At 34.5% G+C, this 27,186-nt stretch overlaps 1 protein-coding gene across 1 annotated transcript in view; it reads left to right on the top strand.

Annotated features, from left to right (window-relative positions):
* The window catches only part of LOC143257829 (ileal sodium/bile acid cotransporter-like), a 51,662-nt gene extending 24,701 nt beyond the window's left edge, over nt 1-26,961 (top strand). Inside the window, exons 3-7 of the mRNA XM_076516858.1 lie at nt 14,838-15,043; nt 19,720-19,924; nt 23,787-24,047; nt 25,733-25,889; nt 26,900-26,961. Coding sequence (XP_076372973.1) covers nt 14,838-15,043; nt 19,720-19,924; nt 23,787-24,047; nt 25,733-25,889; nt 26,900-26,961 — 891 coding nt within the window. The remainder of the gene's footprint in view (nt 1-14,837; nt 15,044-19,719; nt 19,925-23,786; nt 24,048-25,732; nt 25,890-26,899) is intronic.
* Nucleotides 26,962-27,186: the final 225 nt, after the last annotated feature.

The raw sequence follows: 27,186 nt of genomic DNA, 5'->3' as shown, positions 1-27,186 counted from the left end.
ATTTTAAACAACAAAATCTATGCTTTTTTAGACTTTCTGATATTTCAGGAAAATACGCTTGAAATGATTGAGGCATACATACGTGTATACAGAGGCTGAGAATGTTATATTAAAAGAAATTTTAAGCGTCACCACGTCATTACAGCTCATGTTTCTAATTCCAGTCATCTTGAGAACAGTCCTGCAGCTTACTTAGCTTCCATGGAAAAAGGTTCCGTCGTGAGACTGTCACGTCCAAAGCTCGTCAATTCTCCCAATAGTCTTTCCACAACTCACAAATAGTGCATCCGGTGACTTTACCTACATGTTTTCGAATGGAAATAGCAACCTGTTTCATTTTCCAAATGGTTAACGCATATAACGATTGAATGAATGTGTCGTCGAAACAGTTTGTGTATACACAACTTGTGTCACTTTTCCAGACAGAGATCGTTTTTTATTATGTTATTTAATGTTGCTAAAGGCTCGTGGATGTTTTTTTGTAGCGCTATCCTTTGAGTTTTTGGATTTGCACCTATTAATAAACGCAAAATACATTTGCCATAAGTAGGAAATGTCTTATTGTAGATTTTTTGTGTGGATTGTCTGCATTGTAATGACCTTTTGCTCCAAAGGAATCAGTTTTAAGTGATAGCACATTGTTTAGATATCTCCAAAAAATGTCAAAATGTAGTTGTGATACAAGCACTTTCAGCACAACTTGATATTGACTGTTATTGTCGTGTGTTTAGCAAAATGCATATATAAAATCGTTTTAACATACCTCACTGAATTAACTTATTTAATGACGTCAATTCTACAGCTTTATAATACGTCGATGTTTAGCACGCGAACACGTACGTTATATACGTATTTAAACCTGATTTTTGCATCATAATGAACAACAACTTCGTCATGGATAATGACTATAGCAACTTCTCCAATGCTTCGCTCATTAATAACGAGAATGTTACGGAGTTTGAAAAAAAAAGACGCACCTCCTCTTAAACGGGCTCACGACATTCTAATTGTTTTTATTCTTTTTCTCATCATGTTTGGAATGGGATGTCACATCACGCTGTCCGAGGTAAGTTTAATTCTTGTTTCCGACTTTTATTCATAAAATAATGAAAACGACTCATTAAGTATCAAATGGATCTTCAGGTCTAACGTGTCCAAAGCACACCATTCTTGCTTGCAGCCTTTTCATGATCTAAGTAATATAGGAGAATAGCGGTTAGATAGTGGTGACGGTACTTATGCCAAGGAAATAATAAATAGCAAAGCAGGATGCATGTATAATATGACAAAAAAGAAAATCTTACATCTTCTCGTGGTTTATTAGTAATTTCATTTATTAACATATAAGTTTGAAGAGTTACATATTCTTTACGTAAGAACGTATCCAGCTTAATTGTTATATTTACCTTAAATGTGCCAGTAGAACATTCGATTATTTATAACCAATATATCCATATTGGATACAATGATGAATAAAACAACCCTCCATTGTTGAGAGTTTGGCTTAGTTTGATTGGGTGTACATAGCTCTGTATATATCATTTTGGTACACATTAAATTGTACATTGTAATTACTCTGATCAGATGTCATTATTGTTTCTCCGAATGTTTGGGTCAGGAGTAATTTAACAGTTAGTACACCAGAGTGTGGACACATGGGTTATTGTTTGGGTCTCATTATTGTCAAGATTAGATCCGCTGTTTGGACCGCAGGCGCGTTTTTAGACCATTAATTAACTTCCACGATTTGATTAAAGTACACCAAACATTGACGATGGTGTGGGTGTATAATAAATTTGGGAAGGCTTAGCCTCCTCAAATGAATGAAGAGAGATAATTTGTCTTTAACTTTCTGAGTGTTAAGCCCTTTTAAACACCTTCCGTGGATAAACCTCTAAAAATAAAATATTTTTTTACAAATAACTAACCTCACCAACTTAAAGTAATAGAAAATCCTCAATAATCGCGGTATATGGAAAATTTTAGGCAGTATTACAGGATTATTTTATTAGGCCTGTGTTTTACTTTTTATTAACTATATTTGTATGCGTTCTACAGTAGCACAGCGGCATACCTGTGGACTCGCACCGTTAGAAACCAGGTTTCGATACCGTTATTGAGCAGAGCATAGACAGCCCATTTTGTGGTTTTGTGCTTATTTCAGAATAATCAATCAATAAACTTTTTCTCAACTCAGCATGGCCAGATGGTTATAGCTCTCGACTCGTAATCTATGGGTTGCGGATTCAAATACCTGTTCCATCAAACATACACGCCTTTTCAACAGTAAGGGAGTAATAATATAACGGCCAATCCCATTATTCGTTGGTAAATGCGTTGTCCAAGTGTTGGTGGTGGGTGGTGAAGACTAATTGTCTTCTTTTCACTCTTACACTGCTAAATTATGGACGGCTAGCGCAGATAGCACTTGTATAGCTTCACGCAAAATTCAAACAAACAAAATTTTTATGCGTCGGCAATACCAAACTTGGGGTGTGCGTACACTCGATTCAATTTTTTAATCATCAGGATTTCTACTAGCATACCACGAAATTGGAAGTATTTCAGCCGAAATTAGAATAAATTAATCTATGAGACATTAGTCGTGGTCAAGTTGATTAATCGAAAAGCTTGGAACTTTGTTTTGTTTCGAATATCACGCACATTGCGAGTTGAGTGCCCTAATCACTTGACCATGCCATTTAAGGAGGTGACGCAGCTATGAGCTAAAAGCTCATACTTGAAAAAATAAATGAATTTTGAAATGACGAGGTGCCATCTATGAATATGGTTAAGTTTATTTACGTCAAAGTCAATGAATATTCAACATGAGTAATAATGGGAGTGGATGGGTTATTGACCTTTCAATAACAAGCCTCTTGTCCCAAACTATTATATCACAAAGTTTGTTTGAGACTAGCCCAGCGTCATAGGAGTAGTTAGATAAAGGATAAACAGACTGACACACAAGCTTTTGTGCTATATATATATATATATCTTTGTATATACAGCTTTGAGTGAATATAAGAAACAAACCAATCCAATCTTCGAAAGTTGTCTTTAAGGCTGTAGCAAGATACGTGATTTATTTGTTTGTTTCTTTAGAGTGAATTTTGTTATTTACTTTGTGATTCTAAATGACTAGGTTCTGAAACAATGAAGTCCATTTAAATAATCATAACTGAGATATAATTATGAACAAGCTTGACCCAATTGTAATCGCCCTCTACAACAAGAAAAGAAACAGAAGTAAACCTTTCTCGGAACTTTAATGACGTTAAAAGCTGTGTGCAACATGGAAATCAAATTTTAGTTGAATTCTTGCCAGAATACAATTATAACTAAACACAACGACCATATGACCAATTTAAACATCCAACACAGAAGTTAAAGAATGTTTTCGAATTTAACAGGAAATCTTTGTGGATGTTTTTATAAATAGTGTACAAGAAGAAGTTTTTAACACAATTGTATCATATTAAAGCTATTCAGGATCCGATGTATGAAACAAAACTTCTGTACGTGAATAGTGTATAACAGAATATTTCTGAAGTTGGGTACTTGTTTGTGTCGCAGTTACAAATCAATGTCACAATTTCTTTACTCTTTATTTGATTGAAATAAATATATTAATACATCTAATATAGTAAATAATTCGTGCAACTGGTTTGTTTATAGTTAAGGGCAAAAAACACACAATAAGCTATTTGAATATGCTCACCAGGAGTATTGAAATCTGTTTATAACCTTAATAAATACGAAAACAAAAATAGGAATTTTCTGTTATTGGTTTTGTAATCTTTATTACTGAACGTAAAAGAAACAAAATAAGATCACATTTCATCACTGTTTTGTATGAAAGCAACTTGAACGCCTCGGACAAAATTTGACCCGCTATCAAATGAAAAATACACTCTACGTATAGAGTGTATAACTTTTCTTGAGTACATTTTAAGCGAATTATCTTATGGTTTGATGTTGGTGGGCTTTACGCAGTCCCTTGGAGATAAATATAATAACACAGTTTACCATTTTTCTTTCTTTTAGAAAAATAATTGACAGAGTTTTTCTCTTGTTTTCTTTCATCATCATAATTTAACATTATGTAGCGCGGAAAACATAGTGTTTTTCTATGTCATAAATTGATGTATTAGGATGGCGAGTTATTATAGACATCGTGGCGAGTCACTTTTTACGTCCTTTCTATAAAACTCTCGTTACAAAATCGGCACAAAGTTATTTCTAATTTTACTGATATTTGCCAACCGCACCAATGTACATATTCTGAACCATCTCGGAGCATTACCAACTGCAGCTGTTCGAAAATATCATGTACATTGTCGTATACACAGAAATAACGGTTTGTCGAGTTACACGTGGCAATTATCAAACTCGTTTCTCTGAACGCTGAACAAAACCCACTATGATAAATTTATAAATGAAAAACTGAGCCTTGTGTAAAAAAGATAGACAGTAGTTTAAATGGCACAAGAATACTTTAATATTGGAGATTTGTGTGTATGCAGAAACATTCGACTAACGTGAAGGAAACTTTTTCGTCTTAAACGCCATATTTGTATTTCTTACAAGGCTTCATCACCATTCCTTAACTTCAGTCGTCACACGCTCATATAACAGATTATAAGCAGATTGTATCGAATGTTACCTAATACATGTAATCCGTACTTCGATTGTATTGTTGTCGTTCTTAACAGTTTGTCTATTTATGAATAAATCTATTGATGGTTAATTGTGTCTGGACACAGAAGAGGATCGAAGTGGAAAACAATTGTTTTGTATTACTTACATGTTGCCAGTGTTTTAATAACTTATGTACTCTGGATTTACCTTTTCATGTGAGGAGACAAATGCTGAAGTTATCTTCTCACTTTTGTACATCTTGCATGCCATAATTACCAAATGTATTCTTTATTTTAATAGATAGCACTGTACGTATACAAACTTGGGATATGTTGATAATATAAGATTATTAAACTGTATGTGTATAAACGTGGTATATGTGGTGTATATACGATAATTAACCTGTACGTGTGTAGTCATACGAAAGATGCCCTCTAGTGACTCAGCGGTATGTTTGCGGACTTACCACACTAAAAACCGGGTTTTTATACCCGTGGTGGGCAAAGCACAGATAGCTCATTGTGTAATTTTGTGCTTATTTGAAAAAAAACAACCAAAACATACGAAAGATAAGTAGGTACTATAATTTAAGCTGTTTGTCTTGCACATCTCAGGTAAGGTAACAAAATATTGCCTGTGCGTTTCCTCAGACAGATGTAATATTTGTACTCATAAAATATATCATCGCAAGGTAAGATAGAACTGGTGTCAGGCAGACTTATGGAAGGAGTGACTGAGCCTATTTAAACTCAAGTCACAAGCAATAAGACAGACAATCATGTGCCCTTTGCAATATTCGAATAAATTATTTTTTGAAGATTTTTACGACTTAGATTTTCTTGAGTTCACCAAATCTGTAGATTTCTCGATAGTAGCACACTATATCAAATTCCTTGACAGTTTTCTTTAATTAAATTAACTTTTCAATTTTTATTACAATGCAGAATAAATTGTGGGACGGTCAATCCCTGTATTTATTGGTAATTGTGTAGACCAAGAGTTGGCTGTGAGTGGATATGACGAGCTGCTTTTCTTCTAGTCTTACACTGTTAAATTAGAGACAAATAGTACAGATAATCCTCGTTTAGCTTTGCTCTAAATTCAAAACAAGCAAACCATGAGAGGCAACATGGAAAAGTTAATTGTAAATTTAAAGTAAAACAAAATAGTAATAAAACATGTTTGAAATGCTCTTTATATGGTTATGAATGTGATGGTTTAAGTATAGCTATTAAGCTAAACTTAATTCCAGAACGGATTAAGGGAGAACATATTCTAAGATATCCCAGTCTATGTTACATACCAGCTGAATCATAGATTGGTCACTTGATTACTGCACTTACAGCGAAAAGTAAACGGGCAGAATTGTATCGTTATGTCGAAAATGAAGGATAGCATTAGTTTCAATATTTTTTGAAGTTAACGGTACTAGATGTAATATTGAAGACGAAGCGGACGCGCGATGATTTCCTTAATTATTATGAAATTAAAAATGCCATTTCTGCAAAGAAAAGTAAATATAGGAAGAGTGATATTATGGCCAATATGGCACTATTTTAGTATATACCATATAGATTTTGTCATGTCATATTTTCATTAATATTTAGTTTATTTTAATTTTAGAAGTTGTGCCGACTTTCATTCATCGAGATCTGTCGAAATAATCTTAACTCACCGGTTTCTGTAATGACCCCGTCCTGTTGAAACGTCTTAAGATTGGTACTAAAAATATGCTTGGCTGGTTCATGTGGACGGATCCCCAGTGATAGAGCGATATGTCTTTGAACTCACCACGCTAGAAACCGTGTACCGAGAGTCGTAGTGGGTAGAACACAGATGGCATATAGTGTAGCTTTGTGCTGAATTACAAACAACAATCATGTGCTGTGTGAAAATATAATCTTTGATCAGTGTCAAACTAAGCTTGCTTATAAAACTTTTTTATGAAACGTTTTTCCATTATTTGCTGTACAAGTAGCCGGGTAAGCTACTTTGAATTTCAAAAGCTACATGAGGGCTATCTGCGCTAGCTATTTCTAGTTTAGCAGTGTAAGAGTAGAGGGAAGGCATCTAATCATCACCATCCACCGCGTGACGCTGTGACCCCCAGATTGTGAGTCGAGCACCTAATCACTAAGCCATGCTGGGCCGAATTCACATCTGCTAGTCAGGTAAGTATTGACCCAAGTGGTAAGTGTTGCATCTTTAAAGAAAATAACTATGTTTTATGGCACTTCCTGATGTCTCAGGAAAAGATATTTCAAATCACAAAAATTGATGTACGTGTGTATACAGTTTGGATACATAATAAAAAATGATTGCTTAGCTTCACCACATTATAGTAGTTCATGCTTGATTGCCTGATCGTATTTTATCTAAAGATCGTACAACTTGCATTAGCCTTGTAGCATAGGAAATTTCATCCTAAACCTGTAATGTCTAAAGCACACTATTCATTTCTAAAGACTTTCCATAATCCATCTAATGTAGCAGAACAACGGTTTCCCACGTTTGGTTTAAAGAGTTCGATCACAAAGAAATCCACAGTTGCCCTGTCCGACTACCTCACCTATATGTATTCGTAAGGAAAGGGACACTCATTTCTTTTCCAAGTGCTTAAGGTATGCGATGATTGATGGGAATGTCCTGGAAACAATTTAAGTACATGTGAATTGTGTCGTTTTTAGTTATTAATTATGTTATGTTAGGCGATTACACGTGACACCAGTGCTCACTTGCGATACCAACAATTGGTAGGGTTTACAGTGCACGGTGGCTATCAGCGAGTTGCAGGCTTCTGTAGTAATCTCTGTTGAATTTTTTTTTCTTGCCCAAAGATAAAAACATGCCAAAGACATTTACTTAGTTGTTAGTTAGCAACGTGCATCGGCAACATGCTAATTAATGATAGTGACGATATTCATCGCTTTGTAACTCTATGTTTCGTGAAAAACATTTAGATCCGCGTGTGACGTATTCATGACATCATATCTGCACCCCTGCTTGTTTGAAAACAAATAGTACCTTTCGATAATATTATTTCAAGATTTTATCAATTTCTAGCCATAAATGACAGTGTTTTGCTTGAATACTCGGTAGATACTTGAAAAAGATTGAAAAATACAGAACTCTTTCTACGCTATTCATCGCTTTATAACCCCGTAAACGTCGAATCTGCTCATGACCTCTTCACTTTCGTTTTGCTCCACTACGCACAACTAATTCGTAACCAAAGGGGCCCCTTGAAAGTCTAACATGTCCAAAGCATACCGTTACTTATTGCAGCCTTTCCATGATCTATCTAATGTACAAGAATGACGCTTAGATAGTAGTTACCATGCTCATACTATTGAAATGATAGATTGAAAAACGTAATGCATACAAAATATGAAATAGAAAAGCATTTTCATTAATTACCGTGGTTTAGCAATTCTAAATTAATTTATAAAATAGAAATTTCAAAACGTACATATTTTTTTTTTTTTACGCAAGAGCCAGTTTTGTGTTTGATTGAGCGTACATAGCTTTGCATATTCTCTTTTGCCACACTATAAATATTACTCTGATATTATTTTATATTTGTTTTTTGAATGTTTGAGGCAGGTGCAACTTAATTGTTAGCGTATCGGAGTGGGGATTCTAGGGTTCCAAATTCGCGCCGTATTATTACAAAAACCCGATACGTCTTTTGGGTACCATTGGGGCGTTATAAGAACGATGGCCAACTTTTAATGTTCGATTTAAGTAGGTCAAGAACTTGCGGTGCGAGAGATTTGTGAAGGCTTAGGATAGGAAGAGATAGCGGCATGGCCAAGTGGTCAAGGCGATCGACTCGTAATCTGAGGGTCGAGGCTACGAATTTCCTTCGCACGAAACATACTTGCCCTTTCAGTTATAGGGGAGTTATAATATGAGTGAATCCCACTGTTTGTTGGTAAATGAGCCCAAGAGTTGGCGGTGGGTGGTGATAACTAGTAAACTAATCCACTCTCTGAAATTTGACTTCAAGGTTTTTGTGGGACACGTGATTGTTTTATCAGTTTTATTTTATAAGTAATGATGTTTGTATAGACAACTATAATTCAGTTATCACGTGAACATGTTTGACCGAATTTCAATAGCCTTCTACTACATTAAAAGAAACAAAGTAAGCCTTTCTCAGTACTTTAATGATGTTACAAACTACATGCAACATGATAATCAAAAGTGCAGTTGAGTTATTGCTAGAACACAAATATAACTAGCCAGAAAGATCAGTTGACCAATTTAAATACCCAATATAGAATTGGAACTATATTTTCAGATTTAGCAGGAAATCGTTATTGATAGTTTTATAAATAGTGCACAAGAAGAAAGTTTTAGTAGAAATGTGTCAGTTTAAAGCTATTCAGGATGCCATCTATGATGCAAAACATCTATGCAGCAATAGTATGTTCTGTTATACAACTGAAGTTGTGTACCTGTTTGTGGCACAGTTACAAAGGAATGTTGCAATTTCTTTACTCTTTATTTTATTCGCATAGGTATATTTATCTATCTATTATAGTAGATAATTCGTAAAATTGGTTTGCCCGTAGTAAGTTTCAACTGTACTGAATCGGCTACCTTCCTGTGCTTATCAGCTGCGTTGTGAGCACAACGGGTATCGAAACCCGATTAGAGCGTTGCAAGCCTTCAGACTTACTGTAAGGTGTACAATTGGAACATTTTGTATAAGTGGTTACTCGTTTCTTTTTTATGTGAATAAATTATTTGATTTTAGTATCATAATAGTGAATTTTAAAACTGGCCAGTGTACATTTCAATTAGAATAGACATTCATTCAAATCCTCTCAAGAGTGGTCATTGCAGTCAAGAAAACCCGATCATATGATATGTAAAAAGGAATAGATTATCAAAACGTTCAAGGATATGTTTTGAAATTTTTGAAACTTTGTTATTTTCCTATTGAAGGAAAGAACTTTTATTTAATTTTACATGTTTCAAGTTTTCGGTTTAATAGGTTTAAATAACGCTCATTATTCAAATATCAGTCTCCTCTTTTGGCTTCTATAAGCTCTGTATTCAAGTAGATAAGAACTTATTAACATTTATAAATGCTTTTTTGCAATATGCAAACAACGTGGAACGAGGAACATAAAATTTATGCTGAATGCAGATGGGTGGTTAGAATTGGCAACACGCAGGTGCACGCACACAAATGACAAAACTATACATCGTTTCTGCCGAACAACTCTGTTTAGGTTCATGTAAAATATAAACGTGGTGTAGTTTTATTAAAGTGTTTTATGTGTTACATCTGTCCTTGGTAATGAGCCTCCTAGTGCCTCAGTGGTAAGCTGGTAGCGTCTCACACTTAAATGTGAAAAAACCGTAAAAGAAGACGCATATTCTGGTAATATGCCAGATGGTTTACCGTAGAACAATCTTAATAAACCACAAAGATAAACAAATTGCCAGAAAACTAACGAAAAAAAGAAAGCGCGATTAAGTTTACATTTTGTTTGTTATACCTAACTTACAGCCGCATGAGGTGTTAATTATTATGATCGAAAATCTACAGTGACAAATTTCACATACTATATATTTTCCGAAAACCAGAACTGGTACGAATTTCTTTGTTCTCAACTGCATGACGTAAAATAAAAATGTCTTGAAATATATACAGGTTTTTAGGCTTACATTTCTATTTGGCCGTTGGACGATAAATAAATCTGGTTTAGAAGTTAAAAATCTTAGGGTTAGTACAGAAGAAACAAACAACTTGAGTAATGACAATTAAATAACGGAAACAGAATGTGTCGTAATCACGATTTGCAAAAGGATGGGGGCAAATTACTAATGAACTCCAAAGAACCCTGTAAAGCAAAATATTTGGTAGTGTAGCGAAAGAGAAAATTTGTCATTTAATTAAAATACTTATAAGTACTTTTTTTAGCTATCAATATTATGTTTTCAATGATCAATTTATTGATTGGAAAACAATGGAGTTGTCATCCAAAATAACTGTTTGTGTAAAACGTTAACCAAATTTTGTCTCCGCAAAGTCGTCCTTAATTTTGAAGTGAGATTTAATTATCACTTTTCTAACTCACCTACGGTCCCATAAAGTGAGGAGCAAATTTTCTGCAGCAGCGACACAAGAACAATATACCTCCGATTCAAAGTCTGGACATGTTAACCGATATACTACGCTTAGACTTGTTGGATAAACATGTCAGATGGATGGCATTGTTGTGCAGATGATTTGGTTTATGGGTATGTTGCATCTTGAATGAATTGATATAGAAGATACTGTATTAGATTATTACGTAACTGAAATGGTTAATATAATTCATTATTAGGCTGCACTGTAAAACAAAATGTTTCACTTGTTGAGAAATTATTGGATAAAAATGTGCTTAAACACCCAGACAAGGAAAAAATTGAAAAGTGAGTGGTGGAGGGATTGTTGATTTAACTAGTTTAAAACTGATAGTTTGTAATTAAGCACAAAGTTACACAATAGGCTATCTCTGCTCTGACCAACACAGGTATTGAAACCCATTTATCTAGCGTTGTAAGTCCGCAAACTTACTGCTGTATCACTGGGGGGCAAATGAGTATGGAATAAGAATGGACTGGTTTCGATGTCCAGTAATTAAACTAGTGTTAGGATTTTGAGTTATCCTTGGTCACTATTATACAAATAAGGCATTTTTATTATATGGTTTTATACGAGTGGGTGCGACAGATCTCCTGAGAATAGTTCTGAAATTCCCGATCAAATTAATTTCTTTAAACATTAAACTATTTGATTCTATCAGTTCTCTTTCCTTAAGAAGTGCGTCAGCCATTTTAACATGTACGGAAAGTTAAAAAAAAAAACAGTCAATTGCAGCAATGTATGACAACACAAAGTGTTGAGAAGTGTTGTATGTATAACATGTGACATTAATATATTCTCAATACGACTAGTATGGTTATTAGTACTTTAACTAAAATAAGTACAGAAGAACGTTTCGACCTTCTCAGATCATCTTCAGGTTAACAAAGAAAGAGTTTGCGACCGACCGTTGCCGGGCACATGTATTAGGGACGAGAGTGTATGGGGCATTGGAGTTAGATGTTAGGTTATTAATTAGTATGGGTATATTGGTTTAATTTCGGTTTTAGTTGTTGTATAAGTAGGGCTTCTTTGATTTTGCGTTTGTTTACATTTGTTTCCCTACTTAGCTGGGTGTTTTCTGTGGTGATGCTGGGTTTATTTGATTTGCAGTGTTCAAAAACATGTGAAGGTGTTTGTTTTCCTGCTAGTTTCTCCAATATCAAAGTCGTAGCAGTTATTACATTGTATTTTATGAGTAATGTTGGTATTGTGTATGTCAATATAGTTTTTACATAGTATGGATTACTTTAGTTTTGTACCTAGTTTAAAACAAAACAAAACAGGAGTTTACTGGAAATTTGTGTTTTCTTATAAGTTTTGGTTTGTTTTGAATTTCGCGCAAAGCTACATGAGGGCTATCTGCGCTTGCCATCCCTAATTTAGTAGTGTAAGACTAGAGGAAAAGCAGCTAGTTATCACCACCTACCGCCAATTCTTTGGCAACTCTTTTACCAACGAATAATAGGACTGACTGTCACATTATAACGCTCTCAGGGCTGAAAGGGCAGCATATTTGGTTTGATGGGGGTTCGAATCCTTGACCCTCAATAGCGAGTCGACCGCCATGGCCGCTTCAGGTAGAATAATGTTTTTGAACATCCCCCCCATGAAACGCAGAAGAACCTCGAAAGCACATTTACTCATTAAACAGTAATATTACCCAATAGTATTCATTGTACGCAGACGAATCAAGTATTCTCAAAAAGAACTTTGACGAAGTATGAGAAAAAGGAAAAAATTGCAAATATCAAAGATTTTAAACAGTTACATGTGAATATAAGACACAGTATAAATATCTTCAAAGAAACAAAAGTATACTTCCTCAATTTATTTAGATTCATAATTATTTTTCAAATATCAATCAAGAAAAAATACACAAAGACATTTCACTTATTATTACCTGGAATGTGTTTAGTTTTTTATTAGGCACAAAGATAGAAAATGGGTTACCTATGTTGAGCCCAAGGCAAGTATCGAAACCAGTTTTTGAGCGTTATAAACATTTTATTTGTCTGGTGTATACTTTGACAACATAAGCAATTAAGGAATAACACATACTATCCAGGAACAAAATTTGCTCGTTTCTCCAATATCAAAGTCGTGGCAGTTATTACATTGTATTTTATGAGTAATGTTGGTATTGTGTTTGTCAGTGTAGTTTTTACATAGTATGGATTACTTTAGTTTTTTACCTAGTTTAAAAAAAAAACTGGAGTTTACTGGAAATTTGTGTTTTCTTATAAGTTTTGGTTTGTTTTGCATTTCGCGCAAAGCTACATGAGGGCTATCTGCGTTTGCCGTCCTTAATTTAGCAGTGTAAGACTAGAGGAAAAGCAGCTAGTTATCACCACCTACCGCCAATTCTTGGGCAACTCTTTTACCAACGAATAGTAGGATTGACTGTCACATTATAACGCCCACATAGCTGAAATGGCGAACATGTTTGGTGCGACGGGGAATTTAACGCGCGACCCTCAGTTTAAAAATTGAGTTCCTTAACCATCTGGCTATGCCGGGTCTTCTTATAAGTTTTCCAAGTGTTAGTTATTTTCTTCGCTGATGTCAGAAACATATGCAGCAGTGTTAGGTTTTGTAGTTTGTTGTATCTTGGAATTTATTGTTGTTTGTTTGTTACCGTTCTTGGTGTGTGCATATAATTTTTCACGGTTTTAGGAGGAAATTTGTTGATGTTCATGAAGTGTTGATTTATTTTGTTGATTTACTCATTAATTTTATCAGGTGAACATAGATTTACGATTGTGTTTCTTTGGTTTCTTAATATATTCATTTTTGTTTGTTTCATGCCCTGAGTTCCAGGGAATGTATTGTCCAGTATGAGTGATTTTTCTGTGGGTTTCTAATTTCCATTGTATACCGGTTCTTGTGATATTGAGGTTGAGAAATTCTATTTGGTTAGCTTTTTCCTGTTCACAGGTGAATGTAATTTTGGGGTGTGTAAAGTTAACGTGGTTGAAAAAACTGAGTGTGTGTTCTGTGGATGTGAAACCAGCAATTGTATTGTCAGCACATCATTACCAGTATAGTAGTGGGTGTAAGGTTGAATAGATTGCTTGACATTTAATGTGTATATAAAAATGTTGGCTAGAATTGCTGACACGAGATTGGCCGTTCTTCGGCCACTTATTTGTAGGTAGTTTTGGTCATTGAACATAAAGTTAGTTTTTGCGGTAGTGAATTCTCTAAGGGTTGCTAATTGGATGCTGTGGATGTGTATTAATTGGTTAGGGTCTTGGATATAAGGTTCTAAAACTATCTTGCAGGCTACAGAAGTTAGGACTGATATGAAGAAGGAGATTATATCAAAATTGGGCCTTTAAGGTTTAATGATTCAGTTGATTGAAATAGATTTAAAGTTAAAAGTATTTAAAAAAGGAGCCAGCTGATTAGTTTATTAGTAATTAGCTATGGAAAATGAATAAATAAATAGTATAGGTTACTAAAAGATATGAGTGACATTAGAAAGATACATTAACAGTTGGATTCTTTCAGTAAGGCCCGGTATGTCCAGGTGGATTAAGGCGTTCGTCTCGTAATCTCGCGGATTCGAATCCCCGTAGCACCAAACATGATCGCCATTTTAGCCGTGGGGGAGTTATAATGTAACGCTCAATCTCACTATTCGTTGATAAAAGAGTAGCCCAATAGTTGACCGTGGGTGGAGATGAGTAGCTTCCTTCCCTCTGGTCTTACACTGCAAAATTAGGGACAGCTAGCGCAGATAGCCCTGGAGTAGCTTTGAGTGAAATTTAAAAACAAACAAATCTTTCAGTAAAGCGGTTTTGTTTTGCTGCTCCTCTATTCTACCATTTTCAGAGAATGCCTGTTTTGTCAAGCGTATAACATTGGGCTTCATGAGAGAAATACCATTCTTTCTTCTTAAGCTCTCATATTAGTGGTTACCCACAACAAAGCTGTGATTCTTGAATATATGTAAGAGTACAGAGCTGTAAAAAACGGTACAGTGTATAGATGCAGGTTTTATAACTGAAAATAGATTTTAATGCACGATATGATTTTTCTTTTGCAGATTTGGAGTCACCTGAAGAAACCTATAGGTTTGGTTATAGGTTTGGCCAGTCAGTTTTTTCTTATTCCTCTTCTGGCATTTTCTTTTGTTAAGATCTGTGGAATGGGTGCTTTATACGCAACAGGAATAATGATTTTATCATGTTGTCCTGGAGGAAGTACATCTAACATGATTACCTATTTCTGTGGAGGAGATGTTTCTTTAAGGTTGGTTTAGTTTTAGTGTCATTTGTTTTCTTTAAGGTAACTATATAGCATGTTTGCGGGTTCAAACATTTACACGTAATATGCTGTTTACTTAAAACGTATATTGAAAGTAAGGAATCGTGAAAGCAAGGTTATCTAACTTTTCGTGTTACTGTTTTATAATTTTTGCGCTTGATATTTGTGCCATCGTAATAAGGTGAATAACAAAATAAGAAATATCTTGCTTTATTATACCATTAAAGATTTAGCATAAACTGCAAGAATATTTTTCAAATGTATTTAAACTTTATTTGAACTTCATTCACCTAAAGTATCCAACTGTTACTCCAAAAGATAATGGCAGAGTTAGATTTAACTGAAAGAAAAATAATGCGTGCATATCAGTTTGAAATGAAGTAACGGTGACAAGTAAATAATATATATTAAACACGCAATCTGAGAATGTCACTATATACCCACATTCACTATTTAATTTCAGAAAATAAAAACAAATTTATGTGATTAATGAGCCAAATTAGGTTTATATTTCGTTATGTTGTCGACCTATTTAGTTTTTTATCTCGGTTACTTGCCTTATTACTCCTGAAATCAAAACTTTAATGTACGTATTTTATTTGTTTACACATAATTTATATCTTGATTTGTTTGAAATTAAGCACAAAGCTACGTAGTGGGTTTTCTGCGTAATCTTCACCACATGTATTGAAATCAGGGTTTTATCAGTATGAATCCGGAGACATGCTGCTGTGTCACTGGGGGGAATTTTGAAGGTAAAACTTGGTCTCAATAATCTAACCCGATAGACTTTTTATTTAATCTGTTGGTAGTAATCATTCAATTAGCTTGTGGTAAAGTTTGAAAAAAGTGTGTGTGCGTGTTTTTTCTTATAGCAAAGCTACAGAGGGCTATCTGCTCAGCCCACCGAGGGGAATCGAACGCCTGATTTAAATTTGTAAATCCGGAGACATACCGCTGTACTAGCGTGGGGCTTGAAAAAGTTTTACAGAAAAAATGATTTATTGTCCCCTACAACCCGTATTATGTCCATTTTATTGGTAACGTATTTAATGCTCATTGTATAAAGCCAGTTTTCTTCTAACCAGTTAAAAAGTCTGAAATAACACAAACATCAGAGTTAACATGTTTTTTTTTAATATTAATATATAGGAATTCTCCATGTCTTTCAATTATTATAATATCACGATATTTGATGATAGAAGTGATGTAACATCCAAATACATATGTAAAAACGGCTTGTTTTGGTTGAAAAAATATTTTACGTAGAGGAGCGAACAAAGTGAACCTGACGATGACCGAAGAAGGTCGAAACGTTTGCTCTTCTACGGAAAATATTTTCTCAACCCAAGCGAGCCGTATTTACATATATATTTTTTCTCTACAAGTGAGTTTTCTCGACATCACTGATGCAACATCCGTATGTTCCATACAGTGTGTGTGTGTGTGTGCGTGCGTGCGTGTTTTCTTATAGCAAAACCAAATTGAATTACTTGACGTGTCCACTGAGGGGAATTGAGCTTCTGATTATAGTAATGTAAATACGACGACTTGTCGTTGTCGCAGCGTGGGATTTACTTCATTGAATACGTACGTGGTAATTATATGGGTGCTTTCTTATTCTGTTAGTTTTGTTTACCTGTAAACCTTAGAAACTAGCAAAACTTCCTTCAACAATTTAAGTTTTTGAGATTACATAGTTTCAGCTTTCCGTGATTCTTGTAAACTTTAGTAATTATTAAAAGTTTCCTCTGATAACTTACTTTTTTAACCCTTCAACTGAGGTTGACATCATTCAATATTGGCGCAGACGACTATGATCGACATCATATGATGCAAACATTTTGTGCGCAACATTTTGAATGGCCAGCCACAAAAATTCACGAATTTTTGCACATGGTGTTGTAGGCAGATTTACACAAGCCGCAAACGAAGGATTATCCAAACACCTTCAGCATTGTCATCCTTTCCTTATCATTGCAGCTCTTGCTGTTTCAGTGTGTATGTTTCTCGTGTGATATACTTTTATTTATATGTATGTCCTAGTTTCTCCTTTTGATCCAGAGGTGCAAAATTTATAGAAAAACCATCCGAGGTAAAGATATGTTAAAATTAACACAACATTAACTTGTGTATGTATATCAGTTAAAGTGCATGTTTGTGTTTATACTATGACAGTTTATTAATTTTTTAAATATCGTTTTATAAAGGATTGCTTTCTGTCTCCATGGATGTCGTCTTGCTTTTTCTCTCTTTTTGCTACTGAAGAAGAAAGGTCCACCTTTCGAAAGCTCTCAGGTCATAAGGTTTTGTTTCGATTTTTTCAGGTTTTCTTGAACCTACAAGTTTATTCCAACACCATGAAGGCTAGTTCGTCTCTCTTAGATTACATCTGCAAGTACCTTATCTCAAATAGTTTCCGTAGCCAGATGGTTAGGACGTTCGATCCGCAATAGAAGGAGCGCGAGTTCGAATCACTGTTTTACTCAATGCGCTTACCCTATTATTTGTGGGAGCGCTATAACGTGACGGCCACTTCACCAATTAGTTGGTGATGGATAGTGATGACTAACTGCCTTTCCAAAAAATGTTCACTCTTAAGTTAGGGTTGTTGTTTTTTTTTTTTTTGGAATTTCGCACAAAGCTACTCGAGGGCTATCTGTGCTAGCCGTCCCTAATTTAGCAGTGTAAGACTAGAGGGAAGGCAGCTAGTCATTACCACCCATCGCCAACTCTTGGGCTACTCTTTTACCAACGAATAGTGGGATTGACCGTTACATTATAACGCCCCCACGGTTGGGAGGGCGAGCATGTTTAGCGCGACGCGGGCGCGAACCCGCGACCCTCGGATTACGAGTCGCACGCCTTACGCGCTTGGCCATGCCAGGCCGTCTTAAGTTAGGGACGGTGTCGCAGATGGTCCTCGTGTAGCTTTACGTGAAATTCCAGGGATTCTAATCGTTTCTCTAGCCGAGAAATTATCAGTGGTCTTCATTTTCCGAATATTTCAGTTATACTCTTACAAAGTCGCTAAGTGGCCACCTTTTACTGACAACACTAACTGGCCCGACATGTCCAAGTGGTTAAGGCACTTGACTGTAATCCGAGGATCGCCAGTTTGAATCCCCGTCACACCAAACATACTCGCCCTTTCAGCCGTGAGTGTGTTATAATGTGACGTTCAATCCCACAATTCATTGGCAAAAGAGTAGGCTTTGGATGATGATAACTAGCTGCCTTCTCTCGCGAAATTCGAAACAAACCAAACGATATTAATTGCTAAATTAAATTCATTTGATAGGTACACATGTGTTCTATGGTCGTTATAAACACAATGAGGACAGTTTTGTTTGAGGGAAAAGTACTGCAATTATAACGTTAAAAGAACTTATAACGATTTTCTTGCGAAATTTTATGCAGACTGAGGAAAAGACCTTACAGCGAATTTTGAACTAGTTACGAGGAAAGTTTGAACTGTTTCAGCTTTATTTCAGGGTGTAACCATGACGTAATAGTGCTTCTTTGAGTTTAGTAGAGTTGAATATATTGTTTCTGGACATTTTGGTCAACAGTAGGATATTAAATAAGTTTACTGAGTCTTTAATTCTTATGTTTGTCGAGATTTACATTTGTGAGCGAACTGCTACCTTACATTATGTGCATTGCTTGACGTTTGCATTTTTTATGTTTCTTTCTGGATGTAGTTAGGTAAATAGGTTTGTGAGAAGGAAGGTAACCAGAAACTTCCTTTGCATTGTGGAAAGTATGGTTTGTATATTTCATGAGTGTGTGTGTGTGTTTGTGTATTTTTCTTATAGAAAAGCCACATTGATTTATCTGCTGAGTCCACCGAGGGGAATCGAACCCCCGATTTTAGCATTGTAAATCCGCATACTTAGTGCTGTACCAGAGGGTGACAGATTCTTGAGTGCATAGACTGTACTGGAGATTTCATAGGTGTTATTTTATCGTTAAGTGCAAAGCTGCACAATGGGCTGTTTGTGCTCTGTTTATTGCAGCTGTCAAAATCTGATTGTTAGCGTTATAAGTCCTCAGATTAACGACTGAGGAACCGAATGTGCATTCTGTAAAATAAATCACAACCAGCGCAATACCAAGTAATAAATTTTATTCAATGAAAAGAGAGCATTTTCTTACTATAATTTTTTTATATTACTTACAAGTATCTATATATTTTATAAGGTAATTGTTCGTCTTATTTTTTGTTTATAACAATAGAAAATCTAAATTTGTATTGGTCACAAGGAATACTTTATTTCCTTCTTCACAAAAGCAGTGTGCCTCCATGGCTCACCTGGAAGTCTGAGGGTTATCGTGCGAAAAATTCAGGTTTAATTCACGCTTTGTTAGTTTGTAGTTAAGCACAAAGCAGTGCAATGGGCTAACTGTGTTTTTTCCACCACGATAATTAAAACCCGGTGTTTATTACAGTAAGTCTACAGACATGTCACTGAGGTCCTCAATACATGCAATGGGCACGGTACATATGTCCCATAATGTAACTTTATTTTATAAACAAACAAAAGCAATATTTAATGCTGCACATCGACACACTTTAAAGCAAACCTCAATAAGTTGTAGTGTTATTTTGTTTTATAAGTCTCCTTTAACTAAATAATCATTTATATTTTTTACTTCAGTGTCGCTATGACAACGTGGTCAACAATTATTGCTCTAGGAATGATGCCTTTGAACTTGTGGATTTATTCACACGGAATTGATACAGGAACTGTTATAATTCCTTACTGGAAGATGGCAGTCTCTCTGGTAATTATCGTGTTGCCTCTTGCTTTTGGAATGTTATTGAAAGTAAAGTTACCAAAAGTGGCTCAAATATTTACTAAGGTAAGATATTTACAATTTGCAAATTTTAATTATTTTAAGCAATATAAGGTGAAAATTAAGATACTTATAAGTAATGAACTGGAATTTTACGGTTGTGTTATGACAAATAATAAATTATTTTTTATCGCCAGGTAGGCATGGTGACTGATCTTTCAATCGTATGAGATGGCAAACACTTTAACTCCTCAAACATACTTTTTGTCTAAACTTAACGTGGGAACATTCTGAGTTAGACCATATTGGAATATGTCGCCTTCCAGTGGGCTTATTCACGTTGAAAAATGACAATATTCTGTAGTTCAATCATATTCCTAAGAAGCACTGGGAGCTCTAATGGGATAGCAATAATCTTACATTCTTATAACAATGGAAAGACCCCAAATAGCTCACAGTAGTTTTGTTCTTAAGCAAACTCAGGTGACGAAGTAATTTCTGAACTGCCTATTGACGACAACATGGTTCTGCACAATCTTATTTACTAAGGATATAACTCTCTGAGGTCAGAAAATGATCTGATATATTGTCCTCTCTGAATGTTGTAGGTTCAAGCTATTTACATTTTGATCAATAATTATCTGATAATCGGCACATCTCTTCATTAATAACATTTAATGATTGTCTTATATCAATGAAAGACTTTCAAAATAACTTGACCTCATATTATACATACATACATATATATATATATATAGCATTGTATAAAGTAATAATATAAATTATAACCAATCTAGGAATTCGTCCTACCCAGTGTTATTTCCTTTCTAGAGTTCTTTCAACATGCTTCATGTCTGATTAATCAAAGATATTTTATATGACCAATTTTAGTCATATATTACTTGAGATAGAAGGACTTCTGCTGAAAATACTTTGGTTTAATTAGTGTGGATAAACATCTTTCATGATGATAGGACTCGTTTAATTTATAGGAATTTTACCAGATCAGGGTATTGTTATTTCGTTTGATTTTGTCAGCGAAGAGACCTTAAATAGACAATGATAATCAAAATACATAAAAAAGAACTATCCATACAAAGGGTTTTATAAGAGAGTTTTAGATTTTTGTTTTACTATTTTGTGTCGTATTTGCTGTTTTTTATCTGTATATTTATTATTTTTATGAGTTTTATTGGTAGAGCACGGTTTATTTACTACCTTACTCCAATAACTTATTAGTTTTGCATTATGTTACGTCGAATGTGTTATTGCATGTGTATCATCAGTCGAATTGTTTGTCCACTAGTTAGTTTAAGGGGCCTGGCATGGCCAAGTGTGTTAAGGCGTTCGACTCGTAATCCGAGGGTCGCGGGTTTGCATCGCGGTCGCACCAAACATGCTCGCCCTCCCAGCCGTGAGGGCATTATAATGTGACGGTCAATCCCACTATTCGTTGGTAAAAGAGTATCCCAAGAGTTGGCGATGGGTGGTGATGACTAGCTGCCTTCCCTCTAGTCTTACACTGTTAAATTAGGGACGGCTAGCACAGATAGCCCTCGAGTAGCTTTGTGCGAAATTCAAAAACAAACAAACAAGTTAGTTTAAGAAATCGCTATCTTTTAGTACTTCAACACGTACAGTTTTTGGCTCATTGAACATTTTTCATCCATTAATTTTCATTTGGACTTAATAATGTGTTTTCACTGAAATCATGCCCGAGTTCCTTACAAAATATTAATAACATTAGATATTTTTCTGCAGAAATGTTTTCAATAATACATCATGCACGAGAATAGAATTTATTTTCTATTTTTCAGCTCTGTCTATTGGATAACAGCTTGTCACTTTCTACGGTTTCTTATATTCCGGCATCTTCACTTATAGCTCATAATTAATCTAAACCATCGGGTGGTTTTTGTATAAGACGCCACGAGTCTTCACTACTTTTTGTTATTGTTATAAATTTCATAATCTATTATACCGTGTTCAAGAGAGCTATCACTTTCGGTAGAAATATTATCACTCAGAACGTAATCATTATGCTCAAGAGAGCTATCAGTTTCTGTGGAAATATTATCACTTACAATGTAATAATTATGTTCATGAGAGCTTTCACTTTCTGTGGATATATTATCACTTAGAACATAATAATCATGTTGGAAAGGGCTTTCACGTTGTGTCAAAATATTATCAGTCATAGCATTTTTGTCAGTACTGGTGAATTTTTAGATGCTTCTTTCAGCTGAACTGTTTTCACTCAATGCGTTATTCTCAATTTTTTTTCCTGAGTCCCTTATGGTCCTATTAGAAGAAAAACCAAAAGAGGGATATATATATTTTCATTTGGTAATTTAATATTGGTCTAAGCAAACAAGCACCTTTTTATAATACTATGAAATTTTATAGTATGTAAAAACTACTTTGCTCAAACATTTCACTGTGAAAGATAATAAAAGCTGATGAAAATGGAAGAAGAAACATCCACTGAGAAGGACACATAACAGTGCAATGATTCCACAAGAAAAGTAATCTTTGATGAATTACTTCCAAGAAAGTCGGTTCCACTGACGATGTAGTAGTAATAGTTTGAAAGGAAGTGATGTCTCTGATGATGGTCTGAATAGTAATAATAATTCTAATTGTAAGAGTAATAATAGTTTATCAATGAACTTTTACTAAACGTTTCCGGTCGTCCATGTATTTATAGGCACTATATGATAATATTAGAACCAAAATAACCTCAAAAAAGACAAAATTCACATGCTGGTGTTTAAGAGAAATATTTTGAAAAAAGTCGGAAGAATTATACTATGAATATGTCCAAGAAATATATCTAAAAATGCTAACATTCTATCCGCAATTCAGATGTGATCCCATTTATAAATTCATCGTGAAAAATAAGGGAAAATGAATATAAATATGATGAGTTGAAAAATGTTCAAGTTACTGTGAAAAAAATAAGCAAATGTCGACTTGTTGTATCTGTTAATGTACAAAATGTTAATTAATGAAGATATCCGTACTTAACAATAAACGAAACGAAAACAACAGAAGCTAAATAATTCAGGTGGACATGGTACCAAATTTTTAAACAATATTCACCCGACGGTCAGTTTGAAGACTGAGTGGGGGTCAGTCAGTATTACTGCAACTACTGGCGACTGTGATTTGAGGTTGGCTAGGTATGGTATCACTGAAGTCAAGGACTTAATATACGATCTTTATAGTGAAATATCAGCCATGCTCACCTGTCACTCAAAGTTGGTTAATTCTAACTCCATCCCTGCTGTCACAGTAAATAAAGAAAAGAAGAAAACACGTTAGTAATAGTATTTATAAGGAAATTACTATTTTTCATTCATTCAAACAACGTATTAGGGATAATGTAATAATATGCACGTATAATTCTTTGTTTTTCAAATTGTATGCACGTTCTACACGATATAGCTCTTAAAGTGTATTTATTACTGAAATCGACTAAATCACTGGAATATGTTACTCAAAACTATTAACTATTTCATTAGCCTATATACACCTGAATATAAATCAAACAACTGAAGTTATTGATGTTATTTCTTGTTTCGTACATTTTTTTAAAAGTGTTACTGTAGCATATTTAATCAAGTTGTTTTTGTGCAAAAGGTAGTCATTTTTTAAAAACGTTATCACGCAGTAAACCCTGTTTTAAAGTTAAAAAATGTCAAATATATTTATGCACATTAACCTGTGACTACAGACTAAAACGTTTATTTAAGTATGACCACGTTTCCTTTTATGGATTACGCATGAATATAAATTTATATTCCGATATCTTAGTTTACTGTTGGGTGTAAATTTTGTAAAGCATTAGAATGCCTTTAAAATAACTTAAGAGGGCAAGAACTATAAAGTATTTTCCTAAAACATCTTTTATTTATTATTCTTCTAGCTAGGAAGTTACAGTGGATTTGGTATCATTCTTATCGTTCATATAATGGAAGTCTTTATTTTCCCCGACATCTTTGATGACGTTCCTACCACACTGTATATAGCTGAAATACTCATGCCAAGCGGAGGAATATTTCTTGGGGCCGTCTTTGGTCGGATCTTTCGCCAACCATGGCATATTTGTAGGACTATTGGAATTGAAGCTGGATTTCAGAATATTGGAACTGCTCTCACCGTGATTTCTCTTTCGTTTCCTTTCAGTGTAAGATCATACATTTTACTATCAATATAAAGTGTTCATTCATTGAATCTTGTGTTGACACTTGTTTTTCTAACCATATCTCGTTTTATCCATTTTTTATCATTGTTTTTATATTGGAATGAATCCTTTTTATTAAAGATTGTACATTCCTTGAAATATTTTTATTCTGTGTCTTTTGCAGATTTTCAGCGAAATATGCGAATACTTAACCTTCTGTAATTTTATGTTATTGAAGAAATTTTTGCTCCGAGATGTGGTTTCATCTTGCTTTTTCTATTTCTCTACCACGCTCTTCTGTTACAGTAAATTAAGTTTTATATTTTATACCGGGAGTGACATTAAACAGTAACACTTCAACAGTTTGTTAATATAACTGAAACAAGCGAATAAGTATATTTAACACTAAAACACTAAAATATTAATATATTTTACTGAAATTTGAAAATAAACCAATTTGCTTTGCTTCCATACAGAAATGTAATTTTAACTGTCATATCTGATATCTTTCGTGAGCATTTCTGTTTAAATGGTTTATTTACTTATTTTTTCCAACTATCCTTTGAAATATTTCTTGTGACTTCGCTACGTACGTGAAAAGTTTAAAAAAAAGAGGATTAAGATAGACATGTGCCGTTTATTATAGAAAGCAAAAGAAATTCGTTTAACTAGTATATATTTTTTCGGTTTTCCAAATCTGGCAAGTTTTCCGTTACAAGCTGTTTGCTATTTTATTTCAATGAATTCGGTAAATCAATGTCGTTTCGGTATTATAAAGTAAGACAACAACACGAATCATAATAAAGTCATCATGTAACATCCACTGGTTTCTGGAATAGCAGAATCACATTTTTACATACCAGTTAAACAAGGATAGATATATTTTAGCTATAAGCACAAAATGAAATGAACAATTTCCGCCAGTGAATGTAAAAGAAACAATGCTAAGTTCGGAACAGTAAATCATTGTAATGGAGTTGTAACAATAAAATCCCGGCAATAGTGAGGGAGCACCCAAGATGTGGACTATGCACAACTTTTGCTGCCGGTAAATGACTCTGAAGAAATAGGTTTGGTTCGTTTCGAATTTCGTGCAAAGCTTCCCGAAGACAATCAGCGCTAGCCGTCACTAATTTCACAGTGTAAGACAACAGGAAAGACAACTAGTCATCATCATTCACCGCTAACTCTTGAACTACTCTTTTACCAACGAATAGTGGGATTGACCGTCACATTATAATGCTCCCACCACTGAAAGGGCGACCATGTTTGGTGTAACAGGGGATCCGAACCTGCAACTCGCGGATTATGAGTCGAGTGCCTTAACCACCTGGCTGTGTCAGCTCTAATATTAGGGAGATATAATCGTAATGACATGACTGAATATAATTTCATGAGCCTCATGAACTTATTTTCTCGCTATTTATTTAGTGCTTCTTTAGTGAAAAGGACCTAAAGTTCATGTAACGTTTGATGACATGACTAAACACCAGGTTTTAAATTATCCATTATTTTGTAATTTTTAACATGTTTACAAAAATAACTTATGTTCAATAAAATGAATAAAATAAGAGAAATTAAAATGGATATTTCCATAGTTCTATTAGAAAAATACGAACAAACTGTTTCATTGATGGAATTATTACTTGTAACTTATATTTAATTAGCACATATTTGAATTTTTACAGTTACAAAGATACATTCTTCTATTCCCTGCATTATACGGATTTTCCATGATGTGCGTTGGTATCCTCATGGCTGTATTCTTTCAGATATATAAGCGATTCTCCCGTCGGAAGTCTAAAAATGTTACTGATGAAGCATTAGAAGAAACATTGAATTTAGGTGAGCGTGCACTACAAATTATAATCATGAGAATAGAATGGAATAGGAAATGTTCTGTTTTTCATAAATTATTACAGGTTGTTATGTTGTATTTAATTGTTTTCGAAAGGGACAGCGATATATTTACGGACTTACAATGCTAAATTCCGTGGTTCGAATCCTCGCGGTGTATTCACCAGATTGCCCAGTGCGGCTTTGATTTTCAAGTAAATAAAACTAACAGTCGATGTACAAAAATATTTGACTGATTTACACACCAGGTTGTTGGAAGTTAAATTGGTTTGTATTAACGTGTGTATTTTGTCTCTTTGTGCCACACTTTGTTTGTTGTGTTCCAGTTGGAATTAGGAACGAAAGAACAGTTTTTATTCATTTATAGAAATGTTTCTGAAAAAAACATTAGGTTGAATTGTTTGTTTTTTGAATTTCGCGCAAAGCTACTCGAGGGCTATCTGCGCTAGCCGTCCCTAATTTAGCAGTGTAAGACTAGAGTCTTCACCACTCACCGCCAACTTTTGGGCTATTAATGAATAGTGGGATTGTCCGTCACATTATAACGCCCTCACGGCTGAAAGGGCGAGCATGTTTGATGCGACCGGGATTCGAATCCGCGACCTTCGGATTATGAGTCGAACGCCTTAACACACTTGGCCCTGCTGGGCCTCATTAGGTTGAAACTATTGTTAGTTAGAATTAAATAAGATGTTTACATTTTCCTTTTACTCCTAGCTCGTTTACAGAACTGATGGAAAACAAGACAACTGTTCGTTTAACTACGATCACGGTTTCATCAATAAAGGTATTGTTAAGTATGGGTTATAGGAAAATTTGTTAGTTTCAGGGAAAAAGCTGCACATTCTCTGCTGTTCCCATCCCTGGATCGAATCACAATTTTTAGCGTTATAAATCTTCAAGCTTGCCGCTGAGCCATTGAGAAAGCACGCTTAAAACTCTGAGATAAGTTTCCGATGTTACACGACTAAGATCTTTTTATCTCCTTTTTTTTTCAGAAGCTACAGAAAAGACAGAAAACAACATTGAAGACTGTAATGTTGAATCAAAAATGCTTTAGGAACAAAAGTAACCACCATCCGTTGTTAATTATTCAAACAACTTTAGTTGCAATTGTTATATATATGTTGTGTGAAAATAAAAATAAAAATTGAACATAAAGCGGGACGATCAACTAATAGGACGAAAAAAACATGAGAATAGAACTTCTTAAAATTAATTAGCATTAAGCAACAGGAAGAATTTATAGAATATATTCAAAGTTCCAAGTTCAATAAATCTAAAC

The sequence above is a fragment of the Tachypleus tridentatus genome, chromosome 7, assembly GCF_004210375.1.
Source record: "Tachypleus tridentatus isolate NWPU-2018 chromosome 7, ASM421037v1, whole genome shotgun sequence".
In the NCBI taxonomy this organism is placed as follows: Eukaryota; Metazoa; Arthropoda; class Merostomata; order Xiphosura; family Limulidae; genus Tachypleus; species Tachypleus tridentatus.
This window is presented reverse-complemented; position numbering and strand designations above follow the sequence as displayed.